The 25,659-nt window shown below is 45.2% G+C and overlaps 1 protein-coding gene across 2 annotated transcripts in view; it reads left to right on the forward strand.

The window, feature by feature from the left end:
• map1aa (microtubule-associated protein 1Aa) overlaps positions 1 to 24,024 on the forward strand; it is a 41,250-nt gene extending 17,226 nt beyond the window's left edge. For both annotated transcript variants that reach the window (XM_076734590.1, XM_076734599.1), the window contains 5 exons: positions 11,173 to 11,255; positions 12,392 to 12,532; positions 12,643 to 19,612; positions 19,725 to 19,951; positions 20,344 to 24,024. In XM_076734590.1, coding sequence (XP_076590705.1) covers positions 11,173 to 11,255; positions 12,392 to 12,532; positions 12,643 to 19,612; positions 19,725 to 19,951; positions 20,344 to 20,499 — 7,577 coding nt within the window. In that variant the 3' untranslated portion in view covers positions 20,500 to 24,024. The remainder of the gene's footprint in view (positions 1 to 11,172; positions 11,256 to 12,391; positions 12,533 to 12,642; positions 19,613 to 19,724; positions 19,952 to 20,343) is intronic.
• Positions 24,025 to 25,659: the final 1,635 nt, after the last annotated feature.

Below are 25,659 nucleotides of genomic sequence, written 5' to 3' on the forward strand. Positions count from 1 at the left end.
GGATTATTTCTGTACAGGATGGAGATGTGATACTCCTCTGAAGTACAGATGATTCATGAGGCAATTCATCAATTAGCTCCATTAAGATAATCAATGACACATTTCATCGTAGACTTAAGCGTTTAAGTAATTTCGGTGTTTTGAGTTTTAGTTGCAATTTTTTACAATTTTTTATAACCAATGAATTGTTTTCCTGATTGATCATCATCATCTGACCATTATTTTTACAATTAATTAATTGTTTACTGTACAAAATGTCAGAAAATAGTGAAAAATCCCGTCACAGTATTCCAGAAACAATTCATCGATTGATCGGCTATCTGATCGAGGGAATGAATATTTGGAAATCTTTTCATAATCTGTGTTTTCCTGTTTTTTATCATCATAAACTGAACATCTTTGAGTTTTGGACTTCTGTTCAGACAAAACAAACGAGCTGAAGACAAACAGTTTTATTCATTATTGATGATTGTTTTCTTGATCAATCGTTTAGGCGATAAGTGTGAGCAGTGAAAGACGCCCGTCACAGGTTAAAGACCAACTGTCCAAAACTCAGAGACATTTACTGACATTTATTCACGAGAGACGAAGCAAAGCAGATGCTCAAAAAACGTTTGACATTTTCATTTAAAAAATGACTACAACGATTAATCGATTATCAGATAGTTGGAGATTTTCTGTTGTCTCTGTTTAGCTTTAAATGGGACAAACGATGTGAAGACGTCACCTTGTCCTCTGAGGACATTTTTTTTACCATTTTCAGACATTTTAAAATGCAAATCAAGTGACGAATCAAAACATATAAATAATGTTAGTCGCAGCTCTGTTTGCATTGTTATCCAGGCGGCGGTTTATTATCAAAACCTGGACTGGACGTTGTCTTTGAAAAGTCCTTGAGGCGTCTTCATCGTCCTCGCAGGCTGAAGCGGACGGAGCAGGACGAGTCGTTCGGGTCAGCTGTGATCAGGTTTTCTGTTTCATAACATCTGAAGCGACTGAATTACATCAGATATTCTATTCTTTGTATGATGATTGGATTCTCCTGCACACACACACACACACACACACACACACACAGACCACCCCGTAGTGTGCTCTGTGAACTCCCATAATGCCTCTGGGTGGGTGAGGCAGAGTGCTGAGCTCAGCAGGATCAGGCAGGGTGGAGCGTGGTGCGATACAGGAAGGCAGCACAGACTCAAAAACAGACGAACCGGCGGCGCTTCTCCCGTTTCTGCTGCTGTTTTGAGCGTCTCAGCGACACAAAAAACAACAGTCACCTTTAGTCGTTGCTGCCTTTATCATCACTGAAGGCCTGAACGTTTAGAAGAACTGTGTTTAAAGGATTACAGCCGGTGATTTTCTGTGTTGTACTGAAAAGACCAGAACCAGCAGTGAACGCTAACGGCTAACGGCTAACAGTCCTGTGTTCGTATCACAGCTGATCGATCTTCTTCCTCTGAGCTCCACTAAAAACACCTCAGTGAGCCTCACTGCTGTTCCTTCACCACCATGAACACACACACTGTAGTTTATTCTGACTCACTCACACACACACACACACACACACACACACACACACACACACACACACACTGTCCTGCTGCCACAAACACTCATTACAGCAACTAACGTGGATTCATCCACCGCTGAAAATAGTCCCAACAAATGCAGCATTTCCAACTGCTCATTTGATAAAAACTACAGTGAGCAGCTGTTTGAGGAAACTCCTGAAGCTTTTTCAAGAATGAACGGTGTGTGTGCGCTGCTTTTAAAGGTTTATGTCCTCATTCGGAGCAGATGGACTTCAGACTGTGTGTCACAAAGGTTCAGGAAGTCAGGAAGCATTGAGAGACGGCCTGAAGCGCTGTCAGTTTGGCGATCATGAGATTTGCTAACTGTGAAATCGTTTTGTGTCAGCGGTGCTGATTGGCGTCTGATGCTGCTAACAAGATCTTTTCTGTTACGGTTCTGTTACCTTTGTGTTTTTGATGGGGGGAAGAAGTGAAATGCTCGTCTTCCAGTGACACGGTGAGACATTTTGAGATGTGTCACCGTGACGTCTTAGGATAAGGTTGAGGTGTCAGTGAAATCCAGGCTGTATTTGAAGCTTTCGTAGGGACCAGCTCGGTTTGTGCTTCCTCATGCTGTGAGCTGTAATTACACTCTGTCTTTCCATCTTAACGTCTCACACAGGACATCTCTTGATGGATCACCTTGAAACTGTCCTGAGTGCATCTTTCTAACGAAGAGCAGCGTCTGTGCTCATTTAATCAGCCACGTCTGTGCTCGGGTCGGTCTTTTTGTGTATGTACATACGCACATGGGTACATGGACTCAGGGACACTTCAGGAAACTGCTGTCAGGAAACAGTTTGACTGGAAATGATCGATTCTGGTTTATCTATGTTTCACAGAGTCTAGGCTTCGTTGGTATCAGGGTTGTTGATGCTTCATTCGACAGTAAAAACCTGACATCTTCTGTTTGCGTCTTCTGTCCAACCGGCAGTCCAAAACCCAAAGACTCTTCATTCAGGATCATGAATGACAAAGAAAAGCAGCAAATCCAGACCTTTAAAGAGCAGAACCAGCAGATGTTTGCATGAAAAATGACAGCGCTCGACTCTGATTAGTTGCCAGCCGCAGCTTCTCTGATCCAAATGTGATAAATTAGCTGTAACGTTGAGGCTTTTCAGTCAAAAAATTTGTATGAATTTGCATGAATTAGCTAAAGACGGCCAATCAGGAGTCAGTCCAGCTTTGACGCTGCTCTTGAGTTTGAAAAAGATGAGAATTAATGATGTTTTGGAACACGGATCACATCTGCATAGATCATATCTCTGTGTGTTGGAGCGCCATAAGAAGGAGCCTGTATGTGCAGCAGCTGGTTGCAGCAGCCACAGGCAGCGTCTGATGAAGGGAAGGCCGCCGCTGCGCCGCAGGCTCTGATTCAGCCCTTTGATTATTTCCCTCAAGGCTCACCTGAGAGCTGCATCAGTGTTAACACACCTGCAGGTGAAAGCAGCAGGTGCAAACACCTGCGTGCCACAGTCACGTCCCTCTGAGGACACGGACACCTCGATGCACGAACTCCGTCCGTGTTGCCGGGAGACATGATTCACTTTGATGCTTCATCTCCTTCAGTGCTGGTTTATGTTCTGCTCAGTCTGAGGGACGAGGAGGTGATTGACGAATCGGGGCCGAGCAGCGATTTACTGATGTCCCAATCGATCCTGATCGCCGCACAGAGGACGCATCACCTCTGCTTCAGCTGTGTCCACTCTGTCAGCGATGAAGGTTACTCTTCAAACCGAGAACTGTCCGAACTTGATGGAGCGATTCTTGACTGGAATTATTCTTTCATGTCCGCCGTTGGCCAAGATTTCACCCCCTGCGATCAGCTGTGTGTTACAGGAATATCTGGGAAGACAAACAACTGCTTCTTCATCATCATCATCTTCCTCTTCTTCATTATCATCATCATCTTCCTCTTCTTCATTATGATCTTTCTCTTCTTCATTATCATCATCATCTTCTTCATTATCATCATCTACCTCTTCTTTATTACCATCGTCATCTTCTTCTTCTTCGTCATCATCTTCTTCATTATCATCATCTTTTTCTTCATTATCATCATGTTCTTCATCTTCTTCTTCATTATATCATGGTCTTCTTCATTATCATCATCATCATCTTCTTCTTCATTATCATCATCTTCTCCATTATCATCATCATCTTCTTCAGTATCATCATCACCTTCTTCTTCTTCATTATCATCATCTTCTTCTTCATTATAATCGTGTTTTTCTTCTTCTTCTTCTTCTTCTTCATTATCATCATCTTCTTCTTGTTCATCTTCATCTTCTTCATCTTCTTCATCATCATCTTCTTCTTCTTCTGGTTTTGTAGCAGAGGCAGCTGATTGTTCTCTATGTATTTGGTAAAGGTGTACACTGTGATGGAAACAGCCTCTGTGTCAGAGTCCCTCTAACAAACAGTGACTGTTAGCACCTTTAATGGGTTTTGATTAGAGCGCGGCCAAAGAGCGTCAGCACCTCCGCTCACTGTATTCACATCCAGCTTCCCCTGCTGTCACTAATGACCCTCTCAATGACTCCATAACGAGGGCAGCTTCATGCTTCTGTAATGAAGGTGCGGTGCCATTTATCATGCCACCACTCCAAATGAACCAGCTCGTAGGTTATAAACAAAAGCGTCCGCCAGCTGGAAACCAAACGAGCAGCGAGCTGCCAGATAGAGTAAGAAGGACGTAATTAGTTTGTTCCTGAGAGCCAGAAAGTGTCTTTGATAGCTCGACTCATTGTGCTGCTGCAGGCGGGCTTTGAACTCATAGATCTAAACTGAGGAATGCGTCGCAGTCGGCTGAGATGTGAGGCGAAAACAATGAGTTTAAAATATGGCTGCATGCGTCCGGAGTGGCTGCTGCTTTGTGACGTCTCAGCGGTGGAAACGCTGAACCGGCGTGGGCCGCACTTTCCTGCTGTATTTTTACCCAGCGGGAGAATCACGCCGCATGGACTCACACAGACCGACATATATGGGACATGGTCTACTTTCACCACGAGGCCCACAAATAAACACCCTCCCTCGTCGCTTTAGGCGCTTTTGGTGATGAGTAGGCAGAAAATGTGTCGCCGCCGCCTCGGACAGTAGCGACCACAAAACTGCTTCCCATCATGCACCACAGGCAGGAGTGTGTAGGCTCGCTCTGCTTTTGATTTGTTCCTTAATGCTGCAAACACCCACTCACTATTAGACTTCTCTCTCTGTTCAAGAGAAGAAGGAAGCTTTTCTTCTGCACCATCTTATTTAGTGAAGCTCAGTGAAACAAGACAAAGTGTGTGTTTAAACGTGGTAAAATAAGACTGTAAACGTGAATCACAATCCAAACATTATGATTCATGGAACAGGAAAGGAGCAACTAAAGACTGGGAAAGATGTGGAACGCTCCAGAAACACCTGGTTGGAACACTCCACAGGTGAACAGGCTCTTTGGTAACAGGTGAGAGGATCATGATTTGGTATGAAAGGGGGAACCTGGAAAGGCTCAGTCGCTCACAGAGGATGGAGTGAGGTTCACCACTTAGTGAACACATGAAGGATGAAGGAGATGAACACGTGGACTCAGAGACACTTCAGGAACCTGCTGTCAGCAAACACAGATTGTCTGGAAATGATTGAGTCCAGACTTTTTTGCGATCTCGTAATACTGAGATCTTTATTTGTAAGTATGAGACCATAAGTCATAGCTACAAATCACAACGGAGACATTAGCTGTGTCCCAAATCAGGGTCTGCATCCTTCGGAGGATGGATTTGAAGGCCGCTTACGTCATAACGCTGCGCGAAGGCTGTCCCAATTCGTCCAAATTCGAAGGATCCTCCAAATGCAGCCGACAAATGCGTCCTCCTTTTCCCTGTATTTGGAGGATGCGTCGCTACTATCCTTCACAGCCTCCCATATCCCAAGATGCTTTGCGCACCGATTGTTTTTTTTTTAATAATGGCGACCTGTTGATATGAGGAGCTCAGTTAACTGTTAGCCTTATTAAAACTCTTCACTTACAAATGTTACAAGCTCGCATGTCAACTAATATCTTATTTTGGGTGAATACTCGATTGTGATTGGTTGCAGGGTCTCCGTTAAAAAGTGTTGTAGGACAACTATAAAAAAGTTCCGGTCAAATAGCCTGATTGTTCTAAATTTTTGCGCTGGCTCAAACGCTAGTTGGTAACCGTGGCAACAGAAACTCAGAACATACGTTATTTCACAGTTTATTTAACACAACGGCAAGACAGTAGAAAACATGAGTGATTTTATAGTTTCCTTTAACCACATTTAATGATCAGAGTGAATGGTGGATAATATTTCTTGCAATAAAATGATTTAGGAAACTATCTGTGGACTTTGAGTCGTTGAAACAAAATTTGGCATCATCCTCTGGACACACACAAGCGGTAAGAGGTGCACTTGTCCTCTGAAATGATACTTTGTATCACGTAACATAACGTTAAGCAATCATGTCACTTCCCTCCACTGATTAGGTCTAATATAACAGCTGCGCCGACCGAGCTGCAGGTTCTGTGGCCAGAGCCGGTTACCTTGGCAACGCGTCACAAGGAGCGATATTAAATAGTCCACTCAGCCGCGTCTTGTGAAAAACTAACGATGTTAACGGTAAAAAAACAACATTAACGTATTAATAATTGATTTCATATTTATTTCTTTCATAAGTGACCATGGTAAAAGCGGGATAATGCCCTTCGAGGTGTCCATTATCAGAAATGAATGGACGACGCGCGACGTCGTCCACGCGAAGCTGTGAAGATATTCACATCAGGTGAATTTGTAAGTTGTATAATAGGCTACATTTCGCGCCTCTTACAAGGGATAGGAGCTGTACGGGCGCATCTCTGCACCCCGTACGTGTGTTTTTCCCGGGTTAGGAGGGAAGAAGTTATGACGTCGTGACGCAATCAGGACACGCTCCGAAGGCTAGACCGTCTCATTTACCGATAGTTGATGCGGCCGACGGAGGATCCTCCGCAGGACCCAGCCTCCAGAGACCGCGTAGGCTGGGTCCTCCGAAGGATGCAGCCGCTGAATTGGGACACACCTATTAACTTTTCTTAATATCATCGAGGCTAAAACTAGTTCCTAAAATCAGAACAGCTGCTGAGCCCACATCAGAGCCATCTTCATGACAGCTCAGCAAAATTCAGCTGATGAAGACGATGTGACAGCTGAGAGCCAGTGAGTGGACCCTCAGGTGGGATCATGTGACTCTTTTGGGTTTAATGTAGTACACTTGGCTGTAGTAGTGTGCTAGATCACATTTTTACAGGTGACATCCTCCATCGCCCACGCTGACCAGTCATTATCCAGCTGTTGTACTGGTCTAATGCACCGACCATAACCCGATGTGTGGTGCTGGAGTCACTTTGTCCCTCAGAGCCAGCAGGGCTGACAAAGGGTCACAGCTCTCCTACAGCAGCATCAATCCTCCTCATCCCTCCGTTATTAGTCTGTGCCGTTCAGCTGGATGAGAGGCTCGAGCCGCAGAGGCCCAGACTGCATTTGTCGAGCATTTGTTTCCATGATAACAGTCTGAATGAGGAGTGGGCACACGAGTGGCTTTACAGGAGATTGTCCTTGGACGCTTTAATAACTGGAAATGGGAAAGAGGAGCAAGGCAGTTAATGGGCTCCTCAGACATGCAGAGCATTAGTTGGAGGGAGAGGCAGTGTTTCATCACAGGGGAGCAGCAATTCATGACCGCCTTCTTCACCTTCTTCTTCTTCTTCTTCATCTACATGCAAACTTCACCCGTCACAGCTTTCACTCAAACGCTCGTATTCATCGACGAACCCGCAGCTTCGTCTTAGTTTGCAGAACTTCAGCATTTTCTGAGCGCTGACAGAAATGTGTCGACTATCAAAGATTCTGTGTCAGCTTTTAGTGATTCTGTGATCAGATATGGCCTGACCCCAATCAGGAACAGAGCTACAATCAGCTGATTAATCAATTAGCTGATCAACAGAAAAGAAATGTGCAACAATTAATAATCCTTTAAGACATTTTTCAACTATTTCAGCTTCTCATTTGCTCCTTTTCTGTTTTATATCTCTGTAAAGATCTTTAACTTTTGGATGCTGGTTGGATGAAACAGTAACATTAAGACTTCAGAGGGTTTTTGGAAGATGTCATTCTACAGTCCAAGCAATAAATTGTTCAGTTGAGAAGATAATCACTAAGATGAAACAGTAAGCAAATGAATCGTTAGCTGTGGCTTTAATGAAGTCACTGCTGTGTGTGGGTACGTCTGCCTCTTTGACTCAAAGTTTTCATCCTGCTCACGCAGTTTGTGTCAGACATCAGCAGCTCAGCCTGCTTTGTTTGCTTTTTGTTGATTTTAAGCCAACCTAGTATCAAAACCAAAGACCGGAACAAAAGATCCACAAAACAAAAAGAGAGTTTTAGACCCTGACGAGCTGTTTGAACCGAGACATCAAGCACCGAGTACAGAGTGTCAGTCCACTCCAGGTTACCTTATCTAGAAGAAATGCTCATACCTGTCCTCCATTCTTGTGGTACGATCTCAAGGTCGTAGCTCTGACTCTGTCCTTCAGACGCCTCTCCTCACACGAATGTGATGTCGTAACAGTTAACAGCTCTACAAGAGACAAAGGTGAAGCTGCATGCAGGTGATGCGAGGCGGCCTGTGGTCAGTGAGCAGAATCAGGAGAAGTAAAAGCCACACATACATGAACAAACTTAAGCTGGAGACTCGTGTTATGACTGTTGAGTCCATGAGTGACTGATGGAGCCACACTGGACCTGGTCTGTTCCAGTCTGGGTCAGTTGATGATCACAGCCAGCAGATAAAACCATGGTGTGATGTGTGAAGACTCAGATCTGTTCACTGTCACTCGCTCATGATAAGATTTTTTAAACGTGTTTGACGGATGTCGTCACTACAGAAATCAGTAAAGAAAAGAAGAACAGGCTCAAAGGTTTGTGGTGTTTGAGTGCGCTGAACCCCTGAAACAGAGGATGTTACACTTTTTCCTCCTTTGGCCTTTTTAACACAAACGCTGCTGCATATAAACAGATCAAGCTGCTGCTGCCTGTTTGTTTTGGTGCATGAACGCCTGACAGCTGGCGTTCTCTCGGGAATTGAGGGATTTTCTCCTGCCAGAGCTCCAGCACTCACTGACCAGTGCTTCATGGTGTTGTCTAGCATATTTACTCAGTTGTAAGTTAATTCTCCTTCCATACAGCAGTGGAGCTAAATATTTCACGTTCACATCAGTGAAACATGTTCATCGTCCACAATCTCAAAGCAGGGAACGAGCTTCTGGTCTTCATTAACATACTGAGAGGAACATAAAAACCTCAATGTCACTGTTGGTCTTTTTATTTTCTCCCAGCACCATTAAACCAAATTGATTTTCTTTTTATCACATACTGTATCTCCCAACCATGACAAGCTGCTATTAATGATATTTTAGAGTTTCCATTTCCTGGAAATCTAATTTTGCGTCCAATGAAACACTTTGTTTTTATTGTTATGATGCAGCGGGAGTGTTTTTAGGGGTCGGGCCACACTCATTACTCTACAAAAACGCAGATTTTCTCACTGGGTGAAACTGGATCATATTTTGTGGAGAAAGTATTTTCTGGTTTTCCCTCAGATGCCCTCCGGCTGCTCTGCCTCAACTCGCAGTGATTTGTGGAGTTTCCTGATGGACAGATACGGCAGCTTTACTCGATGCTAAATTAACGGCTAACTGCTGCTAACTGTAGCAGTTGCACTTTTAGCGCTATTAGCTACTGTAAACAACCAGTCAGTTTCTGGGATACTTCCCTTCCTGTTTTTTCAGGAAACGTGATTATTGTGAAGCAAACAGCACTTTAAAGTATTCAAAGTACAATGCTCATGCTGCACGCGTGCTGTTATTTTTACATCCTAACAGTCTCTTGGGTTCATTAATAAACAACCATCACTTCTTCTCTGCTTGTTTGATCAGCAGAGGAGGGTGTGACAGTGAAACAGCAGCATCTGTAAACTGGGCCACGGTGTGTTTACTCACTGAACACGCTGCTGAGCCGATGTTGGCCGTTACTTTGCACAAATTGGCTCGTAGTTGTGGCCTGATACGTTCCCCCAGATGCTGGTAAGACATGCAGAGCGACTCCAGTGTCTCATGCATCTATGAGGTGAATGTAAAGTTCTGACCTCACGTCTAACCCCTGAATATTACAGCATGGCATTTCTCTGAAGTGCTGAATGAATGTTTTCACCCCTCTTTGCCCTTGCCTCCTCCTTCAGCAGGCAGAGGAGAGATAGATGTGACAGCTCCTTGACATTTTTGAGGTGGAGGAAGAGCGAGCAGCATCTTTCATGCTAAATATAGATCCCCTGATGAAGCGCCTGCATGCTTTCAAAGCTGCTGCTGCTGCTTTGCCGCTCGCCTTCACCTCCCGTGCTATGCGATGCTGTGTGCATACTCCCATGCAGTACGAGCCTCCCCTCCCTCTCGCAGAAATGCTGCAATGCGTCTCCCTCAGCCAAGACTGGGTCAGTGTAACTCAGCCAGCAGCAACAGCCACAGAAGCATCCCCATAGAAACAGCCAGCGAGGCTCGTGGCTGAGGGATTAATTTTGGTGTTATTGTTGTGATTGTATATGAAAAGAGAGTATTTCCAGGATTAAACCCATCAGGGGGCTTTAGCTTAGTGCCAGTGGAGATACAAGATGGCATGTGAGCTAAGAGGAGGCGGGGCGGGGTTGAGGATGCACAGCCATATGTGCGGAGTGATTGTGTTGGCAGATGCTGGAAAACAGGGCGTTGTATTGTCAGTAAATGACCCTGATCCCACAGGATCTTCATACTGGGAAATGTTGCTGTTCTTTTGATTTTACCTGCCAGCAGGCACCGTTTTTGCTCCTGAATGCTCCTGAAAAGCAGCTTCACGGCTCAGGAAGCGAGCAGAAAGAGATCGGAGTATTGTGCTGTTTACATCTTTCTGTGTTTAACCTCATTAGCTTTCCCCTTTCCAGCCATGCTAGGAGAGAGGGAACACCTTGATTCAGACTCAGTCGCAACAAATTTTGGGTGGGTTGTCACGAGGTCAAAATTATTATGTTTTAACACATTGGTTTATTTATAATCCAGTACCTACGAGACTAATGTCGTTCCCACCAGCCTCAGCTGCACTTTGTGTTATTGCTAATTAGTAAATATTAGCATGCTAACTCGCTCAAGTTCAAGTCTGAACATGGAAAACATACCAGCAAAAGTCAGTAATTTAGCATTATCATTGTGAGTGTGTTAGCATGCTGATGCTAACACTACCCTAAAGTTCGACCCTCTCATCTAACTTTCAGCAAGAAAATGAAGCTTGTTTCCCAAAATGTTCCTTCAAACTGTATTTTTTCATCTCGTAGGGATTGTGTGATTGTATCCTACCGATGACTTTTTAAATGTTGTGGGTTTTTCCTGTAATAAGAGCGACAAACAGCTATTTGCCACATCAGAAGAAGGCCTCTGGACCTCACTCATGTTTTGTTTTTTATTCCTTGCCTGACATTATTTGGCCTTGGTGTAGTCATAAAGTTGTTGTTTTTTTAAATCTCTGCTTGCTGTAGGCCAGCGGGTTCTCCAGTATCAGAGTGATGTACTGGAGACAGTGGTGTTGGTGAACCCATCGGAGGAGACTGCTGCCTCAGAGGTGAGTCACACCCGGACAACGCGGACAAAACACCGCAGGGTGATGATGACCACGTGCTCTGACTCTGACACTGACACTTGAAAAACATTCTGTGTTTATTCAAATCACGCCGTCAAGTTTCAGGCCAAAGTGTTTAGTCTGAGTTCATTTATGAAGAAGGCAGCAGCACCTGCTGTTCACCATTTAGCCCCAGTGGGAGGTCCGTGTCTCTCCTGCTAGTGATCGTCACTTCTTGATTAACAGGAAAACACTCTCAGTCACTGTCACTCAGCTGAAGCCCGACAGCAGGAGACAGACACTGCTTTGATATTCTTCTATAAAAAACACACTCAGATTTGTTTGAGTGTCAGTGTGAAAATTAGTCAGCTAGCTTAGCCTGTGACTGCTGCTGAGGTGAGAAAAAAATTGATTTATGGTAGTTATGATTGTTGTCTGGTGTATGATGGTGAGAAGTCAGGTAATGGTTAAACCTACATCACTGAAAGAGTTCATCTGTAATATACCTGATCCTGAACCTGCCAAGAAACCTTGTTTATTAGGAAATACACTGTGCTGAGCTTCTGCATTTAACAGTGTGTGTCCAAAATAAGTGGCAGCTCTGTTTAATATGCGGACATTAGGAGGAATTTCACCTTTTCGTTTTGGGTGTGGACTGGAGAGATTGCTTTTGAACAGAAACTGACTGAAACTATTCAACTCTTTGGACTAATTTTAGACAGACTTGAATGTTTGGCCTTTTCTGTCATATCCATTGATGCAATTTCTACTTTGATTTCTTTAAATGTCTACTTTTCTTTAGTTTCCATTCATCACTCGTGTGTTATTATCTCCTAGTGGCTCTATGTTGCCTGGGTGTCATCAATTCTGGGAAACATTGAGCAGCTCTCAAACTCAACAGCACTCAAATCAAAGTGCAACTCAGTATATTCATGAGATGGTCATATTAGATGATGCAGACACTTTGCTCTTTGGGGAAGCAGCCTATTAACCAACTAATTTTTTTGCATTTGGTCACTCACATTATTCATCTTTCCAGTGCAGATCCACTTAGCTTTGATCTTGATGAGTTGTGGAAGATTTTATTACAGAGCATTAATGTTAGCAATTCTTAAAATGCTATTCTTGACTCTACCCAGATTCGCTCTCTGATCACTGACCTTTCTGGGAATAAGTTGCTGATACTGAGCGGCCAGAGCTCTGAGCAGGGAGGTGACATCCTACTTCAAGGTGGAGCCTTCACCTGGCAACACTTCTCTGACATCATTTCCAACCCTCAAGTAAGCCGAATTTGCTTCTTTACAGTGTACATGTATGGATCAACTTGTGTTTCTAAAGCTTATGTAGGCACATAATTTCAGGTTATTTGTCACTGTAACTGTGTTTCCAGGTGATTGAGCTCCTGTCCAGGGCCTCCTCAGAGCAGCCGTCCAGGCTTACTGTTTCCTGTCAGGGAGACGGGGGCTGGAGCTCCCTTGGCCAAAGCCAGGAGCAGCAGTCACTCCAAAATCTTCTGGATTACCGTCTGAACCCCGAACCCCACCTCCCCGACATGGACGGAGTCACAGAGTTTACCGAGTATGTGTCAGAGACAGTGGATGTGCCGTCGTCCTTTGACCTTCTGGAGCCCCCAACCTCTGGAGGTTTCCTGAAGCTGTCCAAACCCTGCTGCTACATCTTCCCTGGTGGCAGGGGGGATTCTGCTCTGTTTGCCGTTAATGGATTCAACATCCTGGTGGATGGAGGATCTGATCGGAAGTCTTGCTTCTGGAAGCTGGTTCGCCACCTGGACAGGATCGACTCTGTGCTGCTCACTCATATTGGTGCGGACAACCTGCCTGGCATCAATGGCTTGTTCCAGAGAAAGATTGCAGAGCAAGAGGAGGAGCGTAACCAAGGATCCGGCTCCAGCAGCAATGGTGACTGGATGAAGAACCTGATCTCTCCTGAGCTCGGAATCGTGTTTTTCAATGTCCCAGAGAAGCTTCGGATGCCAGAGTCCACACTGAAAGTGAAGCGAAGCATTGAGGAAGCATCTCTTACATTGCAGTACCTCAACAAGCTTGGTATCACACCAGAGCCTCTTCACAGGGTAGTCAGCAACACCATTGAACCCATCACACTATTCCACAAACTTGGTGTGGGAAAGTTAGACATGTATGTTTTAAACCCTGTAAAAGAAAGCAAAGAGATGCAGTTCCTTATGCAGAAATGGGCTGGAAACAGCAAAGCTAAGACAGGAATTATGATGCCCAATGGAAAAGAAGGAGAAATATCTGTCCCCTATTTGACATCAGTTACGGCTCTCATTGTTTGGATTCCTCACCGTCCAACAGAAAAGATAGTCAGGGTGCTCTTCCCTGGAAATGCACCACAGAATAAAATCTTTGAGGGCCTTGAGAAACTGAAACATCTGGACTACCTGCGATACCCAGTGGCTACCCAAAAAGAGATATCATCTGGTGCACCTCCTCCCATCATCAAACAGACTAAAATAAGATCTAGGACTGACAGCAAAGAGAGTCTCAAATCTTCACCCAAACCACACTCCAAGACCACAAAGAAAGAAGTGAGTGGGCAGGAGGAAGAGTCCAAGATTGACATCACCAAAGAGAATAAAGTAGAAAAGAAAGAAGAGAAGAAGCTCAAAAGTGAAAGTCTAAAAGCCACCAAACAACAGAAAAACAGTGAGGTGACAGACAAAAAGTCAGAGAAAAAGAAAATATCAAAGGAAAAAACTGCCAAGCAAGAGAAAGCATCAAAGATGGATGAAAAGAAAGACAATGAGAAAAAAGAAATTAAGAAAGAGAAACGTGAAGTAAAGAAAGATGAAAATATAAGAAAAGAAGAGAAAAAAGAAAGCAAAGCCAAGGAGGATAAAAAGAAGGACCCAAGTAAACCGGAGCTGAGAAAAATCACCAAACCTGACCTGAAGCCGTTCACTCCTGAAGTGAGAAAAACTCTGCATAAGGCTAAGACTCAGGCTAAGCCCAAGACAGACAAGAATAAAGCCGTTAAAGAGGAAGCAAATGAGAAAAAGCCTGTCCCGAAAAACATCCCTGAAGAGGTAGCAGCTGCAGCTTTGGCTGACAGGTCCATCTTGTCCTCACCAGAGGACCTCACTGAGGACTTTGAGGCTCTGAAGCAAGAAGAGCTGTCCAAAGTCAAGAGTGTGCCTATCCAGAATGATGTGATGTCTGGACATTCATTGTACACAGATACCAAGGTTTCTTCCTTAGTTTTCCCTGATGAGAAAGTCACATCTGCAGCCACTGAGAAAAAATCTGCTTCACCCAAATCCCCTGTCAAACAGGAAGAAGACAACAAAGGCAAGGGTGCATCAGAACAGGTTGTAGCCACTGAAAAGAAGGAAGCAAGTGATGGCTTTGACAAGAAGTATGAAGAGGAGAAAATGGAGAAATATGACATGTACCCTGCAAAGGACAACATAAAAGACAGATCAAAGAAGAGTGACAGCTCAGAGGAGGAGGGTGATGTAATTGAAAAAGCTGAACTTGAAGGAACAGAAGACGAAGAGGTCCTGAAATACAAAACAGAAGAGGCAAAAAAGGAAAAACCCGGAAAGGAGTGGGACACCAAGCCAACAGAGCAAAAACCTTTATCAACCACAGCCCTGTCTGGGCAGGTAGCCGCCACTGCCTCGGAGCAATTCTCCTACATCCAAGACGAGACCATCCCAGGTTACTCCGAGACTGAACAGACCATCTCTGATGAGGAGATCCATGAGGAAACGGAAGACAGGATTCCACAGCTGCGCTATGATGTGGGCTCCTATGACATCTCTGTCCCTGACGTCCCTGGTACCTTTGACTCCATGCAGGGTATAAAAGAGATGAAGACCTCCGCCGTGTCTGATGCTGCAAATGTCAAATCCAAAGCCTTCATCGGAGGTCAGGAGCCTGAGCTTGCACCTTATCCTGCCATCATTGCCGCTCCTCTTGCAGAGGAGGAGCACATCTCCTCAGCAACATCCATCACAGACTATGACAAACTGTCGTCCTTTGCCACGTCTGTAGCTGAGGACCAGTCGATAGCCTCTGTGACAGCACCTCAGACCGAGGAAGCTGGGAGGAACTCGCTCCTGCTTGACACCATTAACAGTATCCCGTCACGTCCTGAGGCCATCCACGGGAAGGACTATCTTCACTCCGCAGGAACCATCTCCCCCACCTCCTCTCTGGAGGACGACAAGTGCTTTAAGTCTCCTTCCTCTGATGAATACCAGCCCAACATTCCTGAGATGGAGGGTGATGCAAAGATCAAATCAACCCATGAAGAAGATGATGATGAGGAAGACGAGGATGAGGACCAGACTCCGAACGTTGACATCCCTCTAGGTAAACTCCAGGAGGGCTATGAACACGCAGCCTCCATCATGCTCCAGGAGAAGGAGAAATCTCCCTCTGCCACTTTCTCTCCTTCTCCCTTCTCTACCACTCAATACTCTCCCACACAAGCTGTCAAAGAAAACCAGACTCTCTTAAGCACAGAGGGATTTAAAACTGGTGCTGATATAAAGCCTGTTTCACCCCCTTCATCTTTCTTCCCTGGGTTAGAGTCCCACTCCAGGCAGGAGAGTGAGGAAAGATGTCTAAGTCCAGATGACAGCACCATGAAACTGGCCTCACCCACACAGTCTGTGCCTACAAGCAGTGGCTACTCTCCGACAGAAGAGAAACCCTTTAAGACAGAAGACAGAGATGAGGCAGTGACCGATGTTAAAGCTGACTCCCAGAGAACAGATAAATCAGTCACTATCTTAGACAATACCTCCTTTATCAGCCGCGTAGGTGATAAGACAGCACCTGAAGACTCTGATGGATCTGCTGAAGACAATGAGGATGAAGATTATGGTTACACCAAGAAGGATCTACAGCCTACTGTTAAGGCTAAGCTCATGGAGGCAAAAGAGGGGTGTTTCTTGGATGACGACTTCACCTTCGAATCAAAATCCGCAAAGATAGAAACAGAAGTCAAGGACAAGACACAGGTTTCTTTTAGCACACAGGAGAAACCAAAGCCTCAAGTGATGTACTCAGATGAAGACGAAGATGAAGATGAAGATGAGAAAGATGATGATTTCCCAAGTGGTGTAGGGCCCAAAGTCTTATCAGCTGACTTAAAAAATGAAAGTGCAGCAGAAACAGATATCACTTTTAAAGAACCTGAGAAAAGTGTTCATTTCAGTCTGTATGATTTTCCGGAGAAGGAGAGCAAAGAAAAGGCCGTGTATATAAGACAAGACACGCCCTATGTGCATGGCAAAACATTCTCTTACGGTGATGTTTATGACAGTAAAACAAGCTCAGTGGATTCTGATTCATATCATCAAGAGTCCTTAGATAAGACAGAGAAGGACATTGCAAAGGGTGAAGTGGATTTGCAGAAACACGAGCCTCCATCCCTGCTAACAGCCTCAGACAAGATGTCAGAGAAGGAGGGATTTACCGTCTCTTATGGACAAGAGTCGTCCAGCTCATCGTGGCTTGACTCCAAGAGCACTTCTGCTTTACCTCCATTTGAAAAAGAGGTCAAAGGGAAGGTGACATTTGAATACAGCACAGGAAGCCGATTCCCTTCAGTGGCTGATAGACCCGAGGCCTCGTCAACTTCTTTAACATCAGAAAAAGACCCCCCTTCTAAAAGCCAGACTGACGGCACAAAACCCCAGACGTACTCATCAATGACGGCGTTCGATGTAGAGAAACCTGCTGCCACAGGCTACAGTGAGAAAGGAGCATGTTTGGAGGTTGATATGAGAAAACTAACAGCAAGAGATGAGGAGGACTATGATGATGATGAAGTTCCCGATGAAGATGATGATGAGGAGGAGGATGAAGAAGAGGAGGAGGACGACGACGACGACGTTGACGAAGGTGCTGTTGATTATGATATGGAGAAAGGTGCCAAAGATAAGTCTGAGAAGGAAGTAAAAAGTCCAATGAGTGAAATGTTTGGCTCAAACAGGCCTGAATTTATGGTTTCTATGGCTGGATACGGCTTTAACAGTCAGGGGAAGCCAAGTATGAAGGAAAGCAGCTCTGGCTCACTCGCAAAGGCTGAAGACGAGGCTAAGACCGACTCCTCAGCTTTCAGTGGAAAGCCAATGGATTTAGGGGCCACGGGTTTCTCTGGCTACTCCTCAGGGTTTGAGTACTCGTATGGAAGTGGTGAGAAAGACTCATTTTTATCAAGTCAGACCACAGACAAAACTAAAGAGGATTTCACTTTGAAATCAGCAGATGACAGTTACTACCAGAATGACAGAGCTGATCCTGATTTTGAGAAACAAAAGACACCAGATCTTCTGAGTAAGAGATCACTGGACACAAGCTTTCAGTACACAACTACTGCTGCCCCCGGGTACTCCTCCTCTTCAGCCTACAGCTACTCCTCCTCCACCTCGGGCTCCCTCTCCACCAGCCGTCAGTTTGGAGAGGAGCTGGAGACGCCCGCAGAGCCTATCTTTGAGTACTCCTCCTTTAAAGATGAACACTCACTGGTCATGGATTCTCCCTTCTCCAGCTCTGCTGCTGCCAAAGACGACTATCTAGAAGTGTCTGAAAAACAGATCACCGCTACAACCACGGCTGAGTCCACCTCCAGTTTAGCCCGCTTCTCACCCCTTAGCCCATTTGAGGAAGTCAAATCCTTCCCCTCGCTCTCAGCCACTACCTTTGCTGAGGATAAGAAGGAGCATACAACTTCATTAGCTGCAGTTACAGACAAAGGTCCTCAGTCGGATTGCTTCTATAAGCCTGAATGGTCTGAGGGGTCCAAGCTGGATACAGCTGTTGGGTTTGGAGCCTCAGCAGGACTCTTCTCTCAACCTGTAGACTTCTCCAAGGACAAAGAAGCGGCCAGCGCCGCTCTTTTTGGTGTCACTTCCTCACCACGCCCAGACATAGAAGGCAAGCATTACTTTGAGGAGACTGACAGCAGTGAAGAAGAGGATGAGGAGGCTTACATGCGTGAGATGACTCGGAGGTCACCTTCCAGCGGCCTGGCTGGTAGCCTCTCGTTTTCTGAGAAGCCTGTTGCTCCAGCTGCCAGTGACAAGACAGGTGGTGCACTCCCTGATGTTCTTGGTTCCTACACCTCACCTATCCAGGTCAGCAAGCCAGACACAGCCAATGGTCCCACAGAGGTCAGCTCAAGCTCCAGCCTCCTTGCTGGAGCAGCAGCCAGTAGTGCTTCTTCAGTCCCAGCCAAGGTGGAGCCTAGAGAGGGAGCAGCAGGCTACAGGAGCTCTTATGAATGGGAGATGCCAAAGCCCCAGATGGGTATGGTACCCGGAGACTCTCCTCCCCATTACCGTCATGATGATGAATTTGAAGAAGAGTGTGAGATGGAGCCAGAGCACCCTGCCCGCCCGCTTTCACTCTCTTCAACCGATCAGCCATTTCGCTCACCGTTCTATGCTGAGGAGTGCAGCCGAGGAGGGCAGGATGACGACGATGACAGCGATCAGGATATTGCTGGTCATGTGTCCATGGGAGCCACCTCATCTTATACTAGCCGCACCTCTCCTGGATATTCCTCCTCCGAGTGCAGGCAGCGCAAAGAGGACCTCTCACCTTCCTTCATCAACCCATGCATGCAGCAGTTATCCAGCGATGAGGATGATGAGGAGCAAGGACGCCGTAGTGACCAATCACAGGGCGATGAGCACGATCTGTCGGTGAAGAGAAGGGCTCACAAACAGCCCCATCATCACCAGTCCCACAGCAGGGACAGCAGCTCTCTGCACCAAGCTGGTGGCATGTCAGCAGGGCTGGGTCTGGCCACAGAGGACACACCGCCCACCTCTGTCAGTGAGTCTTTAGCCTCTCAGTCAGACTCTGATGTGCTTCCAGGCACTGAGGAATACCCCTCGGTCACTGGTGAAGGCAACATGGACTCAGATGAGGATGCAGACTACATGCCTGTAGATAAATTATCTGCCACAGGAGGAAGCAGCCATCATTTCTCTAGGAGGAGCCATGACCCTCCTCCTGCTCCCCTCATGGACCCCTACCCTCACCCCCCACGCCCTGATGTTTGCATGGTGGATCCTGAGTCTTTGGATAATGGCTCAGTTAAGAAAGAGCCAAAAGCAAAGGGCTTAAAGAAAACTTCGGGGAAAACCAAATCAGCATCGCCAGCCAGGCGCAAGAGATCTCCCATGCCTGTCAAACAGACGCCGTCTCCTCGCAGTGCCTTGCTGAAGAAGAAGGAGACAGACAAGAGCTCACGTATGTCTCGCCTGTCAGATGGACAGGGCTCCAAAGAGGACGACCTGTCCAGGTCGAGCTACAACCCTGGCAAGGGGCTCACTAATGGTGTCAAGAGCAGCTCAGGTGAGCAAAATTAATTAAAAAGATAATTCTCAAAGCTTTTCAGATATAAATGACATTTGAGCCTACAGTGATTTTGTACGTGGTGACAGTTTGGTTTTGTTCTCTCTCCTAGGTTCTCAGAAGTCTGGCTCTGCAGCTGCTCCTGGCCTTCCTATTTATGTGGACTTGGCCTACATTCCCAACCACTGCAGTGCCAAGAACGTGGACCAGGAGTTTTTCAAACGCATTCGCTCTGCGTACTATGTGGTGAGCGGTAACGACGCAGCAAGTGGTGAACCAAGCCGAGGAGTTCTTGATGCACTGTTGGATGGCAAAGCTCAGTGGGGGTCAAACCTGCAGGTAACATCTACAACCCCACTAAGTTTCTATGCTTTTTGAAGACGATGTTTGTTTGTTTGTTTTTACTGTTGCTGCCAAACAGTTAATCAGTTAACCAATGAACACAATGATTTTTCACACCCTTGTCCTACAAATGTTAAAGTTCACAGTCATGTAAAAGAGAGAGCTGCTCAAAGAAATGGATATACTGTAATTAAATGACATTGTGTGGAGAGAATCCGTTATATTTTCAAAATAAAACACCCTGTGCAGACTCCTGATAGCACATCCACCCAGTTCACTGCTTCACTAGAAGCACGGATATCAAGGAAAAATAACCGAACAACAAACAGGAAACCAGTTTTTCTATTCTGTCGCCTACAACCTTTCCTGACCTCTTGCCTCCCTCTCAGGTGACGCTGATCCCCACCCACGACACAGAGGTGACCCGTGACTGGTACCAGCAGACACATGAGAAGCAGCAGGAGCTCAACATCATGGTCCTGGCCTCCAGCAGCACCGTTGTCATGCAGGACGAGTCTTTCCCCGCCTGCAAGATCGAGTTTTAAGATCCTGGTTTCCTCTCTCCCTCCCCCCGGCCTCCACAGTGTAGATCTGTTTTTAATTGCTCTTCTCTATAGCCTGATATGTAGATCTGTCTCTGCTGGGGCTGTTGACCGAAAGCAGGAACAGATCTGGATAACGGCCGATTTTTTTCTAGATTTCTATTCATTTCTAAGCTTGTCGGGGCTATCACCATTTGTATTACAAAGGTAGTTTTCTGACAACTCTGTCCTCCACTACATTATTATTGCTTTTTTTTCTGTTCTTTAACTCGTCTTTTCTCCAAACCCTGTGAGACAGTGGGGTCTTTGTTTACTGGCTGAGACAATATTCCCATTGTATTCTAAAAAACGCTGTCCAATAGGAAACAATAGAAAATCAGGTTGTTCGGTTGCTTGTCTTCTAATTGGCCTAAATCAAAGCACAAGTTTGCGCACCTTAAAGCCAGCAACAAACTCTAAAGTGATTTTCTTCCATGAATCCCACACATCAAGCCTCTCACGTTATAGGCGAACAATTTGCTGATCGAAAATCATCATTACAGGTTAGCTGTGATCAGTTTTGCTTTCCTCTGTTTTTCCTCTCTTTCTACTAAAACAATGACAGTCCCGGTGTTGAACTTTGTTCCTCCTACTCACGTAGTGAGTTAAAAAATGTACACGTGGACCCCAGCGGCCCCTTCGGTATGTCTTTTGAGTATATTTGCCGTAGCATAGGGAAGACCATATACAAGAATCTGTATTGTAGTGAATTATGATATTTCTACGGTTATCTCAAAGTGAAATCAATCGTTACAGTGAGGATTTCTCAGTGGCTGTTTTTTCTTACGGTGAACTTTCTCTCTATTATTGTTTCTGTAGTCTTTGATGTATTTTTTCAGTGTGTTTCCGGTTAACATATCGTTGCAGAGGATCATGAGGACAGCTGAAGGCAGAGGTGGTGATAGCGGTACTTTGGATTCTGCCTGTTTGTATCTTTACACACAGAACAGGGGCCTCCTTTATAAAAGTTCTTAGATTCATAATTGAACTTAGTCTGAGGATAGTGTCCTGAGTGAGCTCACGGACTAAGAACCCCGTTTGTAACTTATGCACCTGTGATCAGTAAATCTGGGATCAGCTTAAAAGCTGGCGGCACCTGCTTTTTGATTTCCGGAGATCACAGCGATAATGGAGGAGATTGAAGCCAACATGTTACTCGCTGGACTCAATCGTGGGTTGACAAACAAAGCCAGACGCTCAGCTTGATGCAGTGAACGAGGTGGGACAGAAAGACAGAACTGTGGCTGATTCTAAAAAGAAATGCTCTGACTTTAAACTACAAGGGAAGAAAAGCAGATTTCAGTCATTGATGTGGTGCGTCTGACGGTGAAGAGTGCAGGTCTGATCGTTCCTCTACGACCAGCAGGGAAACCACTAACATCAAGTCTAGACTTTTCTTAGAGATCCTAAGTCCCTTTTATAAATCAGGCCCCGGTGTTCAAAGCTCGTTCGAGGAAAGAAGACAAACCTCATGTCAGCTGCTGCGTCTTTATACAAAAGCTGTGTTAAAGAATGAAGAATGTATTCCACTACAACGACAGGAACATGTGGTTGCGAGGGCAGATCGTGTTTGCCTGGTGAACAAAGACGTGGGCGGGTCGATCGAGGTCGAGGTTAGACTGTCACCCACATGTGCCTTTCTGTCCCGCTGTGCTGGAGGGGAAGCGTTGTAGAGACCGAAGGCGTGCGGCGGAGGCTTCGGCCCGCCGGCCTCCTCCGCTGCCGCTCTGAGTTCTGTCGGTGAGGACGTCAGTGCACAAGAAGGTCGAGTTGTACATATTGAGCATTAAATGGCACTTTTAAAGCACCAACTCAGTATTTCAGCGTTTTAGATTTCCTGGAGCTGCCACTCAAAGAAGCACAAATAGTAACCAGTGTGCAAAACTTGAAGCAGTTTTTACTGTTTTTGGTCAAATTTAGCAACTTAAAATGTAAAATTACAGCCTTCACATTGAAAACTTGTGCCACTTTTTCCAAATACCTTTAATTAATGCAGAAAATCTAGTTTGTCTTGCAGATTTGTTTTTAGTCACTATCACCTCAAGATGTTGCATCATGTTTTTAAATTCTATCATTTGACAGCAACTTTTCTTTCCTTTCAGTGTTCAATCAGTGGATGTTTATAAGTAACACTTTATGAACTTAATATTATGTGTAGATGTGTTTTAGTTTGATATTGATGATTTTATATTTTGATAAGTTTTGAGTAATTTAATAGATTTTAACCAGGAACAAAACCAACTATCCAACAAACGACAGGACCAACACGCCTCACCAGGGTTGCTATTTTATGATCCGCAGTGTAAAAAAAAAAAAAAAAAAAAAAAATCCTCTGTGTGATATTTTACTCCCTCGGCTCAGTTAGTGATGCATGAACAACAGACGCATGTTCCTGAAGGCGATGCCTTTTTAAAAAGCACAGGGCTGCAGGGAGCGGAGCCCGGAGCTCGGCGGCTCCAGCTGAATGTGAAGATGCAGATTACCTTTACGTTCTCCGTGGAGGACTTTGATCTCCTGGTTGCCTTGGTTAATGTGCATCATGTGGTACACCTGACTTCCCGGCTGTGTGCAGGGAGGAGAACTGTGTGTGCAGATGAAATCCACCGGTTTCTTTCTTCGGATAACAGGAAACGATTTGTATCTGCAGATGAAAATGTTGTTAGCATGATGAAGAAGTGACAGTCTGCCACACTGAGGTTCACATTTCCTGCTGATTTACAAAATCCACCAACAGCTTCTTTTTGATGAAACAGGGTTAACCGTGATGTCAGCGTTTTCCTGTTAGCCCGCTGTGCTGCCCAGTCAGTCCATGACACCGTAATCTGCATTCCTGTTTAATACTGCATCACTTTAAAGGCTAATGATAAGAAAACCAACACAACTCACATACGAGCAGACCACTTAACTCAGACTGCCAGACTCGAGGGACTCAGCTCACTCTTGTCAATACATTTTTATCTATAGAGGATTTCCTATTAATCACACTTTTTCCAGATGAAGCTTAGTTCACACACAAACTCACACATAACCGCTGCGTTTTCGTATTGTGCAACAAAAAAAAAAAGAAAAGAGAAAATATCTGTGGCATCAGACTCATCCGCTGTGAAACAAATCATCATAAAGACCGTTGGTTTTCAGTGAGCCCTGCTTGTACGTGCATGTGTACCTTTTGAGTTCTCCTGTATTGTAATAGCTGAAGAAAAACTGACTTATCATAGAAATGCTATTTTAAAAGATGTACATTTAAGAAGCTAAGCTGTCCGGTCCTGAGGAGGCACATGTAACCTGGCTGTGCTGTGCTGTAAAGAAAGCCTCGTGATCGTTTTCTCCTCCTTTCTGCTTCATGGTTCTACTTTCATCTCTTGTTTTAAGTGCAATATTCTCTTTATCTCTTAAAATGCTTAAAAAGGTCAAATAGAAAACAGATTTATTGTGAAAAGGGAAAAAGTGTGGTGAAGACCAATAAAAACGTCATTTACTGAAGAAAAATGTCTCCCTCGTCTTTGCTTTGGGTATCTTTCCATCACATCAATGATTTCTACAGCGTTTCAGACACAAAACGAGTCCACGGCCTTAAAATCATTCTGTGAGGTTACACCTGGACGCAGCAGCGCTCTCAGCTAATGCTAACATCCTCATGCTAACATGATGTTTAGCAGGTAACAGGACAAACACTTTGAGCTGTCCTGTAACGGCTCCATTCCAGGTGTCCCTGTAAACAAGCCTGGAACTGACTCAGCTAAATGGTATGCAGCCATCATCATGGTATTAATTACACTCGTGCTGTTTACTACGTTGACGATCTTAGCGTGTTAGCAGGCTAACAGTTGTTGATTAGCACAAAAATCAAAGTGCAGCAGAGGCTCATGGGAATGTTGTAGTTTTGCAGCGGACTCATGAAGGTTTTGACCTGACGGTGGTGTTACGGGTCCCAAGGCTGGTCCCACCGTAACAAATGATTTTTTTTTTTTCTTTTTCTTTTTAAGCTGGATGTCAAACCTGCAATCACAGATGAAAGTTTTCGAGTGGAACGAAGAGCCGAACCACCTGCTTTCTTCCTGAATTTCCTCTGGCGGGAGAACGGAGGTGCCCACCGTAGGAAACCGGCCACAACGCCACTCAAACTTTTTTTTTTTGGTTCCGCTCCCCGAAACCCCCATCTCACAGTGCCTGTGATATTAATTACTTTGGGTCTAAACCCGCAACACTGCAATATTATTTGCTTATCAAAAATAATAATAACAAAAAAAATAAAGTGCTCCCAAATAATTACAATAATAATATGTAAATAATAATTTTACACAAAAGTGGTTGCACCTTTTGGTGTATCACAGTGGCGCTAATCGAAAAGTCAGAGGATCACCAAAGTTACTACAGTTCATCCTGAAGGGAACATGAACGTCTTCATAAAATTTAATGGTCATACATCCAACATTTATCAAAATACTTCACTCAAAAATGTCCATCTGTCAGCGGTGCTGGGGAAAAGTCAGGTGCTCATTAGGATTCATCCTCTGGGAACCGTGAACGTAAAGAACGATCCAGTCCATCCTGGAGTCTGACCTGCTGGCAGCAGATGAGGAAAAGTCAGTGGATCATTACACTCACTTGGCTTCATCCTTCAAAAACCAGAAATGTGACGTAGCATACTGCAAAATGCATCCCTTTAACGGTTTCATACTGCATAATACTACAATATATACAACATATGTACTACACACTGCATACTGTGCTCCTCAGTGGTGCGTAGTGGGCGGTTCTGAACACAGCTTCCTCCTCTGAGCTCGACCCCTCAGATTTATCCTCCGACCCTTTGAGGGGTCGCGGCCCGCAGGCTGGGAACCAATGATCTGGGCCTCGTAGGCAGCAGCGCTCCTTCCTTGCCGCCTCAGAGCGGGAGGATGATGTAATCCAGCGGGGGCTGAACCCCACAGAGACGTCCAGACACAGAACAGTGTGAGCTTTGTTCTGACTCTGTCAAACCCCCTTTCAGCAGCCCGAGTCCACAGATCTGCAGGGCGAAAGCACGAGGCCCGAGGGGCCGATGGGAGCTGTTTGTCATGCAAAACGAGCAGAGGCAGCAGCGACTGGTGGAGTTCGTGGAGTTGGGACACTGTTGGGTCT

The sequence above is a fragment of the Chaetodon auriga genome, chromosome 1, assembly GCF_051107435.1.
Source record: "Chaetodon auriga isolate fChaAug3 chromosome 1, fChaAug3.hap1, whole genome shotgun sequence".
NCBI lineage: Eukaryota > Metazoa > Chordata > Actinopteri > Chaetodontiformes > Chaetodontidae > Chaetodon > Chaetodon auriga.